This window comes from Drosophila melanogaster, chromosome 2L, assembly GCF_000001215.4.
Source record: "Drosophila melanogaster chromosome 2L".
Classification (NCBI taxonomy): Eukaryota; Metazoa; Arthropoda; class Insecta; order Diptera; family Drosophilidae; genus Drosophila; species Drosophila melanogaster.
In genome coordinates this window covers 15,432,303-15,449,677 of record NT_033779.5, presented here as the reverse complement: position 1 = coordinate 15,449,677, position 17,375 = coordinate 15,432,303, and the positions used below count along the sequence as shown (strand labels likewise).

Sequence of the window (17,375 nt, the reverse complement as noted above, 5' to 3'; positions counted from 1 at the left end):
TACTTCGCATCTAGCTGGCAATAAGAGTGTGTTGGAGTCTAAGTTATGTGTAATTGGTACACTAATCTGTCTACTGAAGTTATTGGGTCTTATTGTGAACCAGTCTTTGTTATTTTGAAACTCTAATACGCAATTGTATTTCTTGATAAAATCTATTCCGATTATGCCATCGCATGGTATCGGAAAATTCTCAGGTACTACATGAAATTCATGTGGCACTAGAACATCCTGAATGCGTATGTCAAGATCTACTGTACCTATAGACTGTATGGTTCCTTGCCCAATACCTGTAATATTTGATATATTACTGAAATTTATATTATTATATTCCTTTGCTTTGGCTTTTAGCAATGAAATTTCTGCACCTGTGTCTATTAGTAATGTAAGAACTGTGTTTGTTTCATGGTTTTTTGTCTTAATGAAAATACTCAGATTTAGGTTTACTTTAAACACTTTTACTGTTGATCGCTTAAGGGGGTCTGGCTGTTTTCCGATTGTACGTTACGCACATTTCGGTTGTTATTATTATTCTGACTTTGGTTACCCCTTCGGTTACCTCCGTCTCTGTTATTACCGTGGCCGCGGTAGCCTCCGCGACCTCTGTTGTTATTATTATAACCTTGGTTATAATTCTGGTTATAATTATGGTTATAATTATTTCTGCCTCTACCACGATAGTAGGCATTATAATTACCACGTCTATTATTCCCATTATAGAATAAGACTGTATTTGAATTGCCGGTTATTTCTGTACTGCAATGTAGGTATTTTTCCATTGCGTCGTTGAATGTACTAAATGTACCTGCAGTTAAGATCATTTTAAGTGCCTCGTTGGCACAGTTTTTGGTCATTGCTGATATCGACTCTTTAGTCGCGAATTTGTCAGCATTATCGGCGTCTAATCCGCCGTCTATGTAAGCTGCCTCGAGCTGCTTACGCATACTGTCTATTTCTGTAACATACTGAGACGCGGTCTTGCCTCTTTGTTGGGCATTTATTAATTTGGCCTTTATAACGTCAGGCGATTCGCCTTTTACGTTTGCCTGCAATATGGTAATTATTGCCTGTATCGTTGTCGCATGTTCTACTTTATAGTTTAATGGGCCAATAATTTTGGTCTTTATGACCTCTACTGCTAAAGTTTCTTGATCTCCTTTAGTTAGATCCGTCAACTTAAGTGCTGTCACAAACCTGTTTAAATGGAGTTTCTTACCATCGAATTCAGGTACTGTGGCAGATACCTGTTTAACGTATGCTCTCTGAGCTTCTAATGCGTTGGCCATGTTTCTTGTATTTGGTTGTACGGTATTAAATTTTAATTCTTCTATTGATTCGATATCGCTTTCGATATCTAAATCTTCTAACGGCTGCGACTCGTCCAAGTCTCTTAACTGGCTTTCGTCGAATTCTGCTATTTTGGTTAGTTCTGTTGGGACTTCTATTATAATACTGTGTCTAACGCTGGTATTATGTAGTCTTTTACCAAATGAACTGAGAACTTTGAAGCATTGGACTTTATGTTCTTCAGTGAGTTTGCTTTTGTTTGTTACTATTAGGTTTTGTAATGTGTTGTATTGTGTTATCAATACCTTTATGTGAAAAATAAGCGTCTGAGTTTTGATCAGCGCGGTTTTATTAATACATTTATAGGATTTATCAAAAGCATCTCTAATATTGTTTATGGATATGGTTAAGTTTAGCCATTCCATGTATGTACCTTTTAGCGATGTAATCGCACTTGTACCTTTTTGGTGTAGTTTCTATTAGATTTTGTCTAAATCATTGGCTCGACTCATGTAAGTCTTTTCAACGATCTTTTGTGAAACTGATAAAGTTTTAAGGCCAGGTTAAAAAGGCTGATAGGATAACTAAAATCAAAAATAGTAAGTACATTGAATTTAACTGTGGGGTTGTATCCACGACTTATGTCCCATTTTGATATGGGGAAAATTAGTCTTTATTTGTATATCAAAAGTACAAATAGAATTTTAACTTTGAGAATTGGTCAATTATTGTTATCTCGATCAGATATAAATATAGCTCGAAATTTTAATAGGTCTAAACTGTTGTTAAACATATTTTTACTTGATAGATGAATTCATTATACTCAGTTTACATCGGTTGCAATTTGCAATTTTACAATATTATTACTTATTTTAAGTTTAGGACTGAGTATAATGTGTTAGTTATGAAATGGGTCCCTGATAAGTTAGTAATTTTGTTGCAGCGGAAACCGCATCGACAACATTAATATAATATTTGGGCGGTTGAGGCTATGGCGTATAACGCAGCCCGCCGCTTTACTTCGCACCACGAAGTTGTTGATTGATGGCTGCAAGGCGCTCTTTGTAGCGCTGCCGGTCTTCCTCATTAGTTGCCGTCTTCAGTAGTTCGATGTTGAGCCTCCGGGCGCTGAGCAACTTAATCCGGCGGCCACCCCTCTTCTTTTTAGGTGGCTGCTCCCTCGCTGCAGTCCGTGCCTTGTACTCTTGTATGGTCAAGGGCTTTGGTCCCGCGGACGGATCTACCTCTATTACCTCTTTGATACTTGGCAGATCCCTTTGCTCGACAGGAGCAGGGTGTTCGAACGTCTGCTTGGTAGACATTCGCTGTTGTCATGTGCGGCGCGCCGGTGGAATCCTTTATCCTTTATCCTAATCCTACCCTCGCAGGATGCCGTGCTAATTGCTGTTGCGGCTTACAATGGTCGAGGGCAGTCTTTCATGCAGACGTCGGGTCTTTTCGGCTTGGGTGATGTTGAATTTTCAGTTATTTCTTCATTGATTATTTCTATTTTTGCTGAGTGAGTTGTGGTATTCGGCTTTCTTTGCTGGAGGTTTTCTTTCAGAAAGTCTAATTCGGCAGTTAATTTCTGTGCCGTTGCCCATGGGGGCGGTGTTTTATTTGTATATCATAGCCACTTAATATGTGCTATACCTTTATTTTTGATTTCCTGACATCCGCGTTTGCCCATTACCACACTCTACTCACTCAGTATTTTTGTTTCTTTTTTTTTCATCAGTGTCCCGTCTCTAGGTCTCCCGCACTGGTGTAAGGGGCGGCCTGCTTCTCACACCTGTTGTCGCTGTTTAGAATTCCCAAATCAAATCGGCAATATTAGCAGCATTTCCTCAGTAGTCCTCAGATCGCAGGCTCCTGCCTCACGGTCGCCATGTAATAAACCAATATATGCCACCAATTGAGAACACGTGTTTTCCTTGCAGTTGGGTGCAGCCGTCAGGCCACCTTTTTATTTCTTCTTATCTCTTCGAGTAGCAGAAACGGTTCTGCCCGCTTAACCTCTACAGAGTGTCTAATCTTACCTAAATACTGCGACTGCGCCGCCGTCGACAGCGGCAGAAGAGCAGCGTATATATATATGTATAAGAGAGAGAGAGAGAGAGCTTATGCGCATATATGGCCAGCGGCCAGCGTGGGGATGCTGACTTAGCTTAAAGCATAAATGGGTGATCTTATATCACGCTCACTTGAGACATTTATTTATGCAATGCAACTAAGTGTTGCTGTGTACTTATAGGTACAGTGTACCCTCGATATATGCACATACTACACCCTATTCTAAAGTGAAGAATACCAGTATTTACAAAATCATTTTCGAGAACAGGCATCGGCATCCCATCTTCCAGTCTTAGAGGACATAAACGTCATGTTTTCAACGGGGCTTAGCCGGTCCAAGTGTTATTTCCCCATATCAATCGATATGTTATGTTTTGTTAGCTGCAAACACACCCATGATGGCCCATAATCGCTGAATTTGGCTTAGTTGCGACGCACATAAAACGGGCCATCGCTGGGGGATTTTGTAGTCGGTGCAGGGATACTAAAAGAATAAAAACAACTTTTACGACGGCCACAGATTTACTCTTAAAGTGCAGTAAAACTTCTTGCACGGGACAATCCGTCAACGGAAGGGAGGTCTCTGCTCTGAGATTTCCCAATTTTTGGAGAACTTGGGCGAAAGGTGACAAAGCCTTCGGCGATGAAAGAGATATAAAATCAAAGTCAAACGCAGCGATTTGATGGCATTTGCTCGGGAATCAATTTAATCGCATTTAATGCCAGGCCAGACATCGAAATAGACGGCGGACGACGCAAAGCCCACTGGCGGTATAAAAATTTCAATAATTTTTCAGAGGCAGCGCCAAAAATACCTAGCAAGAAAAGGGGGAAAGTTAAGTGCGACATCGCTGGGGGAATTGATTTAACATCATTGCTCCACCCCATCCGATCCGCTTGAGGGATGTGATGGGGCTCTGGGACACCTTGCCTGCGACAAACACCCACTAATTAGTTGTACCCCAAAGATATTTATGCCCAATAAAACTCTTCCAGCAGCTGTGTGCGATAAAAACGCACCCAAAATTAGGCAAAGTGCAGTCGACTGAGAAACGATTAACGGCCTGCATTAGCCGCCTCTGATTGATGCCACAAATTTGCAGAGCCCTCGATGTGTGTGCTCTGCTAATATGAAAATGGGTCTTCCTCGATCGGGAGACTAGCTTCAGCTCAAGCCCCACCACCACCTACCTACCTACTTAGATATATCCAAACCATTGCTCCCCCCCCCCCTCCATTCAAGAGCTTCGAACGTCCGACTTGGCTCGCCTGATCGCCCCAATGTATCACGATGGATTTATAGTTTAGTATGCACGATCAATCAAAAATCGTGAAGTGCGCAGAGAGAAAGAGAGAACTCCAATTCAAACTCTTCTGCGTCTAACAGTAAACGACGGCCAAGGAGATGGACTCGTGACCAGCGTTCTGCAGGTTCCTATGGTAATTAAAATCCATTTAAGTAGCCATTTAAATTATTAGCAATTTTTATGGTTTTTTAAAAATGAAATCGTCACACTACATTCAGATGTTGGCCTTTGCCAAAGCCATAAAAATGAATTAATAGTCTTAGGTGTTGAGTTACTAGAAACAAGTCATGGTATTAATAAATTTTAAAAGGGCACGCTGCAGAAAAGAGCACAGGAAGTGTCATTAAAAGCTTGTCTCGTTTTAATTTTATAGAAACTTTAATCTCAGCTCTCACTTTATGAGATGTGAGAGCACCTATCCCAAGTTATATACTTAAATAAATAATTAAGCTATAATTGCGACTTGCATTTAAATTCCTTAAATATTTTATCCAAAAAAAGTGATTCTGGATAAAAATATATTAAAGTTGTCATCTCCAGAACTATTTACTCCCGCTTTCGGATCACGAGTCCATCGCCAGCCAGTCTTCAGTCGCCGGGGCATATTAAAAGAAAGTCTTCTCGACGAAGCGTTGCCAATAAGAATTATTACACCTGATTGGAATCTGCTGCCGCAGCATCGGCAGCTTTAACTTGACCACTCTCTACTTGCGGGTGGGTGGGTCGTCTCGAAATCAGAATCCGCCGGCCAGGGAAGCCGCCTTGCGGTTTCAGGCCGGCTTCAGATTCAGATTCAGCTGCGGACCGACTGCATTTATTAACATTTTGACTTTGTGACCAATATTGGCTGTATGCAGACGAAACGTTAGCCTTCCCAAATCCCAAATCCCGAACTGCGGCTTGGTAGGCGTACTTAATCGATCGCTTGTTGATAGGCAAATTGGCAACAACAAAGCTGCAAACTGGCCATAACCTGTTTCAGTTTACTCCTCTTGGCTCGGTGGAAAATTCGTGATGAGCACGGAAACGAAAAAAAAAAAAAAATTAAAACAAAACAAGGGAGAAAAGAGGCTGCTTTAGTTCTTTTTGGCCAGGTCCACTGTGTGATCTTTATCTTGGCCGCTAGAAATTTTAGCTAGGGCTCCATCGTACGTCTCGAAGTCATTTACATTTGGCGGAATGGGACTCGGAACGTCTGAGCAGGCTCGACTCTGCCTGACAGTTTGGAGCATTGCAAAGTGATCGTTAAATCACGAATATTTAATTGTCTTCATCACCTGAGGGTGCTTGAAATTAGTTTGGACTTGCTTTTAACATTTCTTCGTCGTTCGAACTCCTTTTTGTAATGGCCTGTAATGGTCTCGGCTTTCAGATGGGCCATTTAAACTGACGGACTGACTGGCTAGCTAGCTGGCCATGGCCCTGGCCCTCCCATCTTTGGGACTAGGGTTTAAGACATTAGCAGCAAATTGCATGCATAGATTCGGCCTTTAATGAGCTCAGCAAGCGAACAATATTTAGTGCTAATTTTATGGATTCAGGCTGGCAAAAATTGGTTTGGGGCCAACAAACGGACAAGCACGTCCTGAAAATCAATTTAATTGATCCATTTTTGATGGCTCTCGATTCCGAGACTAAGCCACAGTATTTGGCTATATGTAGGGAAAGTAACTCAATTGTTTTAAATTGTCTCAGTTAGTAAATTAATTCTTCTTGGAATAAAGCAATGCCAAGCAGTTCCCACAAGTCCACAGTCCGATTGGATGGCGCTTAAAGGTTCCCATGATAGTACAGAAATCATTAGAATCAATAATATAACATTTAACTTCCTTTGTAATATTTCTAATATTTTCCCATGTAAAAGGCAGTCACACTTTGCCGGTTTTGATCACACCTGAAATCAATGAGTAAGTCATAAAAGGTTCCATTAGAGCAAGTCCATCGATTTCCTATTCCCACGCTTGAATCTCCCTAAATTTCCCATTGGAAATGCACTTCATTCTATGACCAATCCTGGATAAATATGTGCTCTAAGTTGACCCAAAACAATTAACGGTTAACGTTGAGCGACCTTTTTCGCCCCTTGGGGTGGGTGATCGCAGATCAGAAATCAAATAGTGACTAAACAGATATCAATTATTGCAACCCATCGATGATAATGTGTGCTCTTCTAATGGTGTTCCCTCATAAAGTGGCCATGCATCATTGCACATGTTTCAATACAAAGTCGGCGAAATACTCGGTAGAACATAAGAATATGCAACCCGGGGTGGAATGAAATGACAGATTCCATATTGTCCCAACACATATTCCCACAATTGTCAAATCACAATCGCTGTGAATTTGGCAAAACTGCCGCTGTAGCAGTTTCTGGTAGCTACCAGTAAAAATTAAATTAAGCCAAATTAAATGGCAAGTTGCAAAGGACTCAAGGGTGGTTTTGCACCCTACGTTCTCTTCGATCCATTAATGAGCGACAAACGCTGATGATATTATTTACTTGACGTCACTCCACAGAGAGAAATAAAAAAATTACAATATAGTAATGTAATATATAGAAAATAGTATTAGTAGAAAATATTTTTATATATATTATATGTTCAAGATATTACATGAAAAATACGCATGATTAAGGAAGGCATTTTAATACTTTAAATTTTAATAAGAATCACTCAATTGTATGTATACCAGGTATACTTAGGTATACGTATTGTTTTTCAGTGTACCCTCACTGTTTCATGTAATTTCTCGCTGGCCACACAGTTGAAAGTCAACAAGGGGGAGGGATGAGTTAGGCGCTAAGGGTGAGGGTGGCAAGTGGGCGTCACGGCTGCCTGAACACCCTCGCCCTGTTGGCTTAACCCCTCGCTTCATGCACGCCGGCGGCTTAACCCCTCGCTGCCGATGGCCCGGGCATTTGACATACGTTTCGAGCAGCGTTCAGTGCTTAATATGCGACACGTGACCCACACTTTGCACGTTCCGTTTTGTTCTGCTGCGACCTTCTGCAGTTCCACCTTCTTTGCAGACAGTATGCAGGTCCTGGTCGTGGTCCTAGTCCTGGTACTCCTTCTCTGGGGATCGTCTGCTTTCCGGTTTGACTTGTTGTTGTGTGACACGCGCTCCGCTATCGCGAACTCCATCGTTCCGTCTAAATTTCCAACTCCATTGTGGGCTGACCAGCGACACGCGTCTTCATTGGACGTGGGTATGGATTGTGATGTGGGTGTGTCATCTGGCGGCTAGGAGAGGGTTGACATGTGGCCATCTGAGGGTGGATCGCAGAGCTTTTGTACAGAACGACTGATGAGGCTGTGCCATTGTAGTTTGTCCGTAGCTCATTATTGTCGTTTTTGCTCTCTGCGGTTTCCATTGTGGAGCTTATTAGATGACCTGACATCGCCACAAGTGCTCTTACAAAGGTTAAGCTGCAATAAAGGAATTACACATTCAGCAAAAAAAAAGGATTTTTATCTTTTTTAAAGATACAAATACTTTGTTAATTAAAAACTAACCAATTACTGGAATAATTGAATTTTGGTAATTAGATATTCTCAAATACCGTCCCAATTCAGCGCCTCCCTCTGCACTTTTCAAGAATTAAGCTAAGCAAGCAACTATGTAGCAACTTGCCTGACCTCACTGACCCTGTCTCGAGAGGTCACGGAGAGTCCCCTGCTCGGGGGCAACTTAACTGTCGAACGACAAACGATCACAGCTTAGAAACTTAAAAAGAAACACCACTGGGATAATCCACAATAATGTTTGTACATTATTTGATCGAATTTGCACCATCGTGAGCACTGACCACAATTTTCCCCAGCACGTTTTCTTTTCTCCTAGCGGTCGAATGGCGAAAATTGCCATACAAATTAAGTGATTTGCCATTGACATTTCCGCCAGGGACCCAACTTAGAGCCAGTCTTATGGCCAGGGTCCAGATTCGAGCCAGCCGCGAGCCTTGAACGAAGCACGCGCGTGAATAATGAAGTGCCAAGATCGCTTACACTCAGAGAATCTCCGACCGACTGCGGTCATTTTCACACAATTCGCATTGACCCCGCGCACACTAACCTGACCCTGGAATGGAGGCTCAGTCACAGTCAAAGTCTATGGCCGAGACTCAAGCTCAGGTTCACTGGAGAGCCAGAGTCAGAGCCAGAGCCTGGCTGGCCGACAATCGATTTTAATTTGTTTAACTTGTGCATCAATTTCTGCGCTTGTTTGTGCAGCATCTTCTTCGTTTTGCCGGGTCCATTGTGCATAAATTACTGACACTTGTCTCCATTAAAAATGAAGGTGATTCAACTGACAGCCCTGACTCTGAATCCGAAACCGAGTCCGCGACTCCCTGGCAGTCACGGCATGTTTTCCGCTCGGACATGGCATGGATGTGGTCTTGGCTATTGGATATCGGTATGACGTTCCATGGACATCAATCGCTGGCAATTTTCTTGTAATTGTGTGATGCTGTTGTGCCATTACAATTGACAAGCGAGCTGTTCAACTGGCTTGGGTAGAGTTTTCCTTTAGTTGGTTGAGGCATTGAGGCAACTTGACGTAAAGTTTTATGGCTGAAAATTTCTCATAAATATATAAATAAAAATTTAATTGTATTATGAAAGTAAAAAAAAACTCTGATTATTGTTAAGAGCATGATATAGCGAACAATAAAAACATCACTCAATCTTTAAAGTATAAAAATGCCACCTTAATCAGATCTGTGAGCCCACAAACTCTGTACTCCCACAAAGCAGAAAGTATCTCGTTTGGTGGTCTAATCCGCGTTCAATTCGTCGCTGTTAAATAAAAATTATCTATAAATTAGCTTTGACGCATTTTGAAATATTTTAGCACTTTTGCGTTATCGCAGCGACAAAATCTATTACTTAATTTTTTATTTGCGCCACTCTCGCGCATGTTTTGCAAATATCAACCGAGATGAAATATGAAATGCAACTGGCCCGAGAGGTCTGGCCAGCATTTAACTGGCCATTTATGTGCGTGATTATTACGTGATATGGCGAGCAGTCGGCTCATAAATAATATTAAGCCAGTTTTCAGGCGAATGTCCAGAGTCGGATTCGAAGTCAGAGTTCCATTCCAGGTCCCAGGTCCCACATCCAAATCCCATGCTACACCCTCTCGCGATGCGAATTGATTTCTGTTTGGGCTGCGAGCACAGGCAGACTGTTAAATCATTTAATATACCAATTATAACAAGTCGAGTAGTTAACATAAATCCTGCTATCCGCATTCAATGAAAAAGTTAAGTGATTTTTCGCGCTGGACCTTTTTTTTTATATTTGGCCAACGGCGACGTCGCCAAGAAATCAAAACTCATGCATTATGAATGCCAAAATTCTCTGACGTGGTCAATTTCAATTTTTATTTATTTTATTGCCTCTAATGCATCGGCGCACTGCCTGGCAAATAAATAAATATTGGAAATAGCAACAAAAGCATGACATTTTCAAAAAGGAACCCACTCTGCATATGGAGAGAGCGAATGAGTATGGTGGCGGAGGCACCGTGACACGGCTTCTTTTTGTTATTAAATACAAAGAATTAGATTCAAAAGTTTGAAACAATTATAGAATATAGAAAGTAAGAATAGAAACAGTCTTGAGAAAGGCATCATGATTGTACAATAATAATTTAGCTTAAATTATATTATAATTAAATATACAAAGTGAATTGTTTTCAAACATCTTTTTTAATTATTCAATATATAAATTCAAATTATTAAATTTAATCGCAACATCATTGAACACCTCACATCTCTAATCCGAGTTTTATATCTTGGACTGACAGGTTGGTTTCCCCACTCGCTCGCTAGGTGGCGTCTAGTGCTCGGACGTCTGTCCGCCGGGTCATATATATTCAAGTGTCTCGGCGGACTTCTTTCCTTTGGCTGCTTTTGTACTGAATCATTGCCTGCCCCACGTTTTGCACCGCCAAAAAAAAAAAAAAACCGAAACCGCTGACTGTCTGCCCCACTGTCTCATATTTTATCACAGCAGCCGCTGTCTCGAGTGGCCAAGTGTCTTGGCTAGAGGTTTTTGGCCGTGGTTTTAGCCAGACTTTTTCTTCGCCTTTTTGGCTGTGGCACATGCTCTAAGACCGTTGTTTTGTATTTTGTTGTTGTTTTCGGCATAGATTTACGACTTTTTATGCTGTTTTGATTTGTTTTTGCATAAGGGTGTTCACGTGGCCCAAGCTGGGAGACTGGAGTCGCAACTGTTTGGCCGTTTGTCTTGTCAGTGGCGTTGTAATTGGGTTTCAGAATATGACGGAGAGTGTTGCTAATCAGCAAATCAGGCTCTGGCGTTGAGTAGACGAATTACAGCGCACTTGTGGTATTTGTATATTTGGCTGTGGGTCTCTCTTAATGCCGAACGAGCCATTGGGGCAACCTGTTTTCTATTTCCATTCAAAATGGAAAGGCGTTTCTCTGGCCCGCCGACTGGACCATCAATCTTCAGTCAAAGTGTCGCCCAGGACTCGGTGTTAATTTCCTAATTTTCCGACAAAGTCCAACGGGTGTGGACTGCTTTAGTATTAAACAAATACAAAAGTTCAAATTTTATTTCGCCATAAACCCATATTTTCATATCTTCATGTCCCAGACAAATAACCATTAATACTTAATAGGCTTTTTGGGCACATTTCTTGTGAAAAGCACTTGCCTTATCAATGGCAATGGTGAACATTCAAAACATTAAAAGGATTAAGGCCGTTGAAAAGATTAATGGGATTTTATTTTTTTGATAGGTTTCTTGTTTTTTTTTTTTGAAACTCTTACAGTTTTATTTACATTTGTAAAACAATTCATATATGCATTGTAAAATAAAAACCGAATAAGTAACAATGCTTTTTTTTGTTTAATAGCATTGTAAGCACTTAAGTTTTCCTAATTATAACTATTGCTAAACAAAGTTTGCATACTACGTTCAGGAGCCTCTTTACTAAACGCCCATTTAATGGATGATGTCTGGCTAACAGCCCTGCACAGGATCAGTCCGCAGAGGTGGAAATGCCAAGGATGGCATAATAGAGACTAGGGTGGGTAGGCCAGGGAGAATCGGTTGGCAGCTGGTCAGTTGGACTCGCCGAAAGTCGTAAGTTGGGCAGTTGGCCAGGTGCGGGTGCCCCACACACTCGATCACCTCGCCTGCAAACTGGTTGCTGGACATGGGGTGAGGCAAAAGGCTAGTAACTGGCCAACAAGCGTGCCGGTCTTGGCTATTGGGCTATTTTAGATCCCAACAAGTTTGGCTATTTTAAAGGACCTTATGCACACTTATTGATATCAAATTCATTGCACGAATAGCTTTAAAAATAATAAATTTTATACTCGTTGAACAATAGATAATTTACTAAAACATTTTTAAAGCATTTAATTTGTCTGTAAGTCGGCTTCAAAGCTATTTCATTAATAGTTTCTATATCAGAATATACATTTATGGTTTAGTTACAACATAATATATTTTATTGGATCATAAATCATATATTTGCATATTTGGCATAAGAAAGATTCTATGAAGAAAATAATAATTTAAGGTAATTTATTTTGATGCGATCTAGCTATTTTTGAAGTCCCAAGTTGGCTGCTCAGTGCTCAATGGCCAAGAAAGACGTGGAACTCTGCGTGGCTCGGAACACACCCGCATCGCGGCAGCAGACTGGACGCAGACCCAAACTCAGTTTAAAACCAGATTAGCGCCCAAGTCTGCGCCTAATTTTTGTCGGTGGGCCTAAGCAAATTTGAATTTGAATGTTAGCGGCTGATAGTCGCAGTTTTTCTAGTCATTTTTCCTTTTTTTGGGCAACGAGCTACCACTTGGTCAGCCGGCGAACGGTGTTCCACAATCTCGCGCCGCTGGCGGGTTGACAGTATGGCCCGGTGCAAACCGCTCGCGGTTCCTGTGAAATACAGGATGACATGGGGCATGGTTATGGTTACGTGCATACAAAAGCCACTAAGCTGATTACGAAATGTTGACCTTTTTGCGGCACAACCCAACCACTTGTCAGCGCCTTTGGCGGAGGAGCTGCCGGCGAAAGGTTTATGTCAACTGCTCTTTCGGCCCCCCTTGTAGTCCAAAGATTTGCAATCCCCGGCTACCCCAGATAATTGCCTGCGAATCGAGTTCGATTTAATTCGCCCATAATTCAGGTGGCTCCCGCTAATGGCTGAACGGGTGGTATTGTCGTCGTGAGTACTTCCTGCTTATCACTTTACCTATAAACTAGTCCAGAGTGAACCATAAATCGAGCTGGCAAACAGTTTGCTTGAAAGTTTCGTAATACTTAATAGTAGTGACCCATGCGTGACTCACTCGATCGGAAAATAACAATTGCTGTACTTTGGGTTAGGAAGTGCATGCTTAAACTATGAACTTTTCTAGGGTGCCATCATTGATATATCAAATAGTTCAATATACAAAGTAGGGTATTGTATCGTTTATGACTCATGTTTGCCCCCACATATCTTAGATTTCCCCCCAATATTTTAGTTGACAAATCCGTAACTTACAAATAATACAGAATAATACGTTTTATTAAAAATTATTAAATTCAAGAGAAGTAATCTCAATACTTAAAACGGCTTGAAAATTTAAAAGACTTTCTAATTTTAATTCTACATTTTTTTTTTTGCTTACATTGTAATCTCTTTGGACATTCTGGAATTTGGTAATTTTCCATCAGAGTGAGATCCAATTTGAGAGTGGCAAAAGCTTCGTTGGACTCGTTTGCATGCCGGCAGCTGGTCCTCTGTTGCATACCTGCGCACTATCCACTCACCCCGATCGAGTGGGGTGGAAATCAGGGTCGAAATGGTGGGAAAAGTTTTGCAACCCCGACGTTGCCAAGTGAGACAAAAGCACCGGCTCTGAAGAGGCGTCGCTTGACAGCAACCTGGTGTCGGGTACCATTTACCGGGCACCAAACAGCCAAACAACACCGGGTGCCTTCAAGGACAAGCCCTACAAATAAACCCACCCCATGCCACCCAGCAGCAGGCTGTTGCTATTGAAGCTGCACGAGGTTCTTCGTGACTGTTGGTTGTCCTGCAGCTGCGCAGTAAATCCTGTCCGACGGCAGGGTGGCTTTTGTATTTTGGTGGGAAAATAAATCAGTCGAGTTCTCAAACATTGCTATACTGATGATTAATCGCCCTCGATTTTTTGGAAACTGTACTTGGATCTACGGCGGAAAATGTGCAGCGGAATTTGGCGGCCTCATGTTGCTCTTTTCAAAAATTGCCTCCTTAATGGCTGTGAGAATGTTCATTTGATTTTGTAATATTTCTAGATCGCTGCTTTTTTATATTTACTCACTCGGAATGGGCAATCAAGTAAAATGATTTAATTTGAATCGGCAGAATTTAAAGGAGCATTCTTACAATTATTAGTCGATACTTTTTGGTATGGTTTCAAATTACTGAGAAAGCTCGGCATGATACCAAATCTAATTCGATGATCTTGGTCTCCCATCGATATAATATTTATTGAGGTGCAACCGGATGAAAAAGTTAGTGAAAATGAGCCTGGGAAATTTGTTTAAACTTAGTAGAGCAATATTATTTTTCTTTCACAAAAGATGTTTCAAACAATAGGCATTATTGCCTAACTAACGAGAAAGTGAAGTCAAGAATAGTTGGCAACTTTCAATTAATTGAAAACAATAACTGAGATTTTTATCAGCACATATATGATTTTTCGCAATTTACTTTTAAAGTCAGTAGTTCTGTGACAAATTTGATTTCGAAAGACAATCAATTTAATCAGCACATATTTAATTTTCATATTTTTTTGCTGCCTTGAATTCACGCCTTTGGCAACATTTGGCGGTGTGGCAACTTTCCATTTCCAAATTGGGAGTCGTCAGGACAAATGGGTGCGCATGTGCGCGCCATCTATAAAAACCACAGCATTAGTCAAGCGGCAATTGGCCGGAAAGAGAGTCGCTGTTAGAGCCGGGCCCAAACGATCCCTCGGGCTTTTTGTTTTTTTGAGAGAGAGAAGCACTTGCAAACAACCTGATTCCGAGTGGGTGTAACGAGGCCATTCGATTTTCAACTGACAAATTTGCACTCATTTATGGATGATTGGGAGTTAAGGTCGACCTTTCAGACGGGGGCACCACCATACCAGGCATACGGGTGTTTTTCTCACTGCTGTCTACGCCTGGTAAGGCGCAGGAACATTTCAGTGAATCGGTGTACTGGATAACGCCATAGTTACCCGAGATCATCCAGTTGTGATCGTTCTTTAAGAGCGAATCAGCCAATCCCTCCGACAGTCCGCAAACCACTTCGCATTTGACAGTCCGCAAAGCACATATATTGGTGGGTCTAAAGCCGCGCAGGCAAGTGATGAACTCCTCTGTGGAATCCCATATAAAGTCACCCAGCAATTTTCGGTAGTTGAGATCGCCCTTGAATATGGCCAACTTGGAGGTGGTAAGCAAACGATAAAGCTCGATATCCGATTCCACCATAACGAAATATGGCTGTGGTCCAGTCCAGAAGTACGATGTAGGAGCTATAACGATTTTCTGGGTATTCATCATGTGTGTCCACTTTTTGCCCAACGCCGAAAGGCACTCATCCCGGTGTCCAGTCAGAAAATCTAGTGTCCATTCAATATCAGCACGCGTAACATCGGATATATACCACGGAATGGCCTTGACGTGGAGACGCACTTGGGTGGCCAGATTATTATCTACCATATATTCCAGTAACAGCATATCCGTGAAGAACTCGAAGCCTCCATTGTCGCAGATGAAGTCCACAATGCGATTCCCGCTGCTCTTGCTCGCCAACACCAAGCAATTCCAAATCAGAGTGGTGTCGTCCACGAGGAGTATCCTATCGATGTCAGCCACCTTAACCAGTACATTTATATCGTCCTTGCTATCTTCCTCCGTGAATCTAAAGGCGCCGATCTGCATTTCAAAGTGATTTCCCCACAGGTTAATCCGCAAAAGCTTGCTAAATGCATCGTAACTCTTGGCCAAGCCTCGCGTGGCTCTAGCCAGGGCACTCATGGCCATCTCGCTGAGCATCAGATCCTCCTTTTTCAAGTGATCGAAGCAGTCGTATTTCTGCAGGTGGCGACTGTTTTCGAAGAAGGAAAAGATTCGCCTGTACAAGTAGCACTCGGCATGAAGCCAACAGGCGCGAAAAAAGGACTTTTTGGGACGTGGCATCTCAGTTATGAAGGCATTCCACTCAACTTTGTCCGGCTCAGCGCCGTGAAACAGCAGGAACTGTCGATCCCGGTTCAGTTCCATCTTGAGTCGCTCTACGGCATCCACTATTTGTTTGACATCCTTGCGCACTTCTTCGCCATATTTATTCACCAGATCTGGCAAATCGGATAGGAGCCGCATAATAATCTGCTGCATAATTCCCGGCATCCGAGTCCTTAGCGTCAAATAGGCGAAACTCTGTTTGTACCTTCCGGACAGCAGAGAATGCCGAGGAGTTGGGCCCTCAAAAAGATCTGTGGTAGTGGACTTATCCGAGTGCGTTGAGGCACGCCAGCCCATACTTTTTATTTTAAGTTTAATATTCAGCTTGATTTTGCTATTTTTTTTTTTTTTTTTGAAGAAAAAATAAAAAAAAAAGGAAAGGTCTTTTAGGAATTTATTCTGAAAACTTACTAAGGAATCAAAAATTTGTAACAAGTCTTACCTGGGTATCGAGAACTTTTAAATATGTTCAATAAATAATTGGTAATTCAGTATTACTTTTTATGAAGCTTATAAGCTAAGAAGTTCGTGATAAAATTTCATTAAATCCAAATAATAATAAGTAAATAAGGGCATTCTCTGTTGATTTCCACTCAAGCCGCATCTATTTAACAACTCACATCCTTGATTGCCCCAAGGGAAGTAACCAGAAATGTCCCCATATAAACCAGGTAAGTACTGTGGGAAACCTCACGGCATTAATGTGATCCCACCTTCCCGTTTCCCCTTTATGGAACCTCTTCCTTCCGATGCCCAGGTGTTATCCGCATCGCGGCATGTCCAAGTGTAATTTACAAGTTCGGTGGCAAATGAAATTTGCATATTCTTAGAGTGCTTGCCCTTGATCCCTGATTGCATCCGGTTTGGGATGGCTGCAGAGCTGCAGTCCCGGATAGGTGAAAATCTTAGCATGGCTAAGGGTTGGCTGAGGGTTATTGCAGTTAGCATAATTGTCACATGTTAATAAACAAGTCCGCTGCACTGTGGGAATCTCAATCTCACAGTTGTCGGGGTTAATTCTATGCTAATGGAGCAAGGTGTGCACTTCCTCTGACAACCCCTTTCGGTTCCGATCCGATCCAATTGAATGTTTATGAACTGCGGATGACGCAAGTGATCGTCCCGATCGTACCCTATTTGCATAAGCATTTGCCAAAGGAAGCCGAACTGATATGATATTATTTGTTTGCCCATTACACACTCATAAACACCACACTGAGAAAAAGAACTAGAGATACAATTCCTTAAAGTAAAATACATTTAAAAAAATACTACAAAGACAAAAATAACAAAAGAACAACACGAATGAGAGATTAAGCTTTCACCGAAAGTGTAGGAAGAACGATCGAATATCAATAGTTTTCACAGTGTATCACTTACCCCTCTTGTGATTTTCTGTGGCAGACACCGGTGCGTCAAAATAGTAAAACTTGCGGCTCTTTATCGCTG

The 17,375-nt window shown here is 41.7% G+C and overlaps 1 protein-coding gene and 2 long non-coding RNA genes across 4 annotated transcripts, besides 1 other annotated feature; all 3 read right to left on the bottom strand.

The window, feature by feature from the left end:
* Positions 1-3,572: part of a mobile genetic element that runs on past the window's edge.
* Positions 3,573-7,363: 3,791 nt separating this feature from the next.
* lncRNA:CR44862 (long non-coding RNA:CR44862) lies at positions 7,364-8,077 on the bottom strand. The gene has a single exon (NR_124282.1). It is a non-coding gene; the product is annotated as a long non-coding RNA:CR44862 (long non-coding RNA).
* A 5,280-nt stretch (positions 8,078-13,357) lies between these two features.
* On the bottom strand, positions 13,358-13,931 carry lncRNA:CR44861 (long non-coding RNA:CR44861). Its single transcript, NR_124281.1, has one exon. It is a non-coding gene; the product is annotated as a long non-coding RNA:CR44861 (long non-coding RNA).
* A 442-nt stretch (positions 13,932-14,373) lies between these two features.
* Positions 14,374-16,369, bottom strand: CG4161 (uncharacterized protein). Of its 2 annotated transcripts, none has more exons than NM_001299026.1 (1): positions 14,374-16,369. In NM_001299026.1, the coding sequence occupies exon 1, from the start codon at positions 16,221-16,223 to the stop codon at positions 14,769-14,771; it is 1,455 nt and encodes a 484-aa protein (NP_001285955.1). In that variant the 5' UTR covers positions 16,224-16,369; the 3' UTR covers positions 14,374-14,768. The 2 variants fall into 2 exon arrangements, with proteins under 2 accessions (NP_001285955.1, NP_609753.1); NM_135909.3 differs by having other exon boundaries at positions 14,436-16,369.
* Between the last annotated feature and the right edge of the window lie 1,006 nt (positions 16,370-17,375).

What these genes read in the sequence shown, in the direction of transcription:
- CG4161 (NM_001299026.1), bottom strand. Translation starts at nt 16,223, where the DNA reads ATGGGCTGGCGTGCCTCAACGCACTCGGATAAGTCCACTACCACAGAT.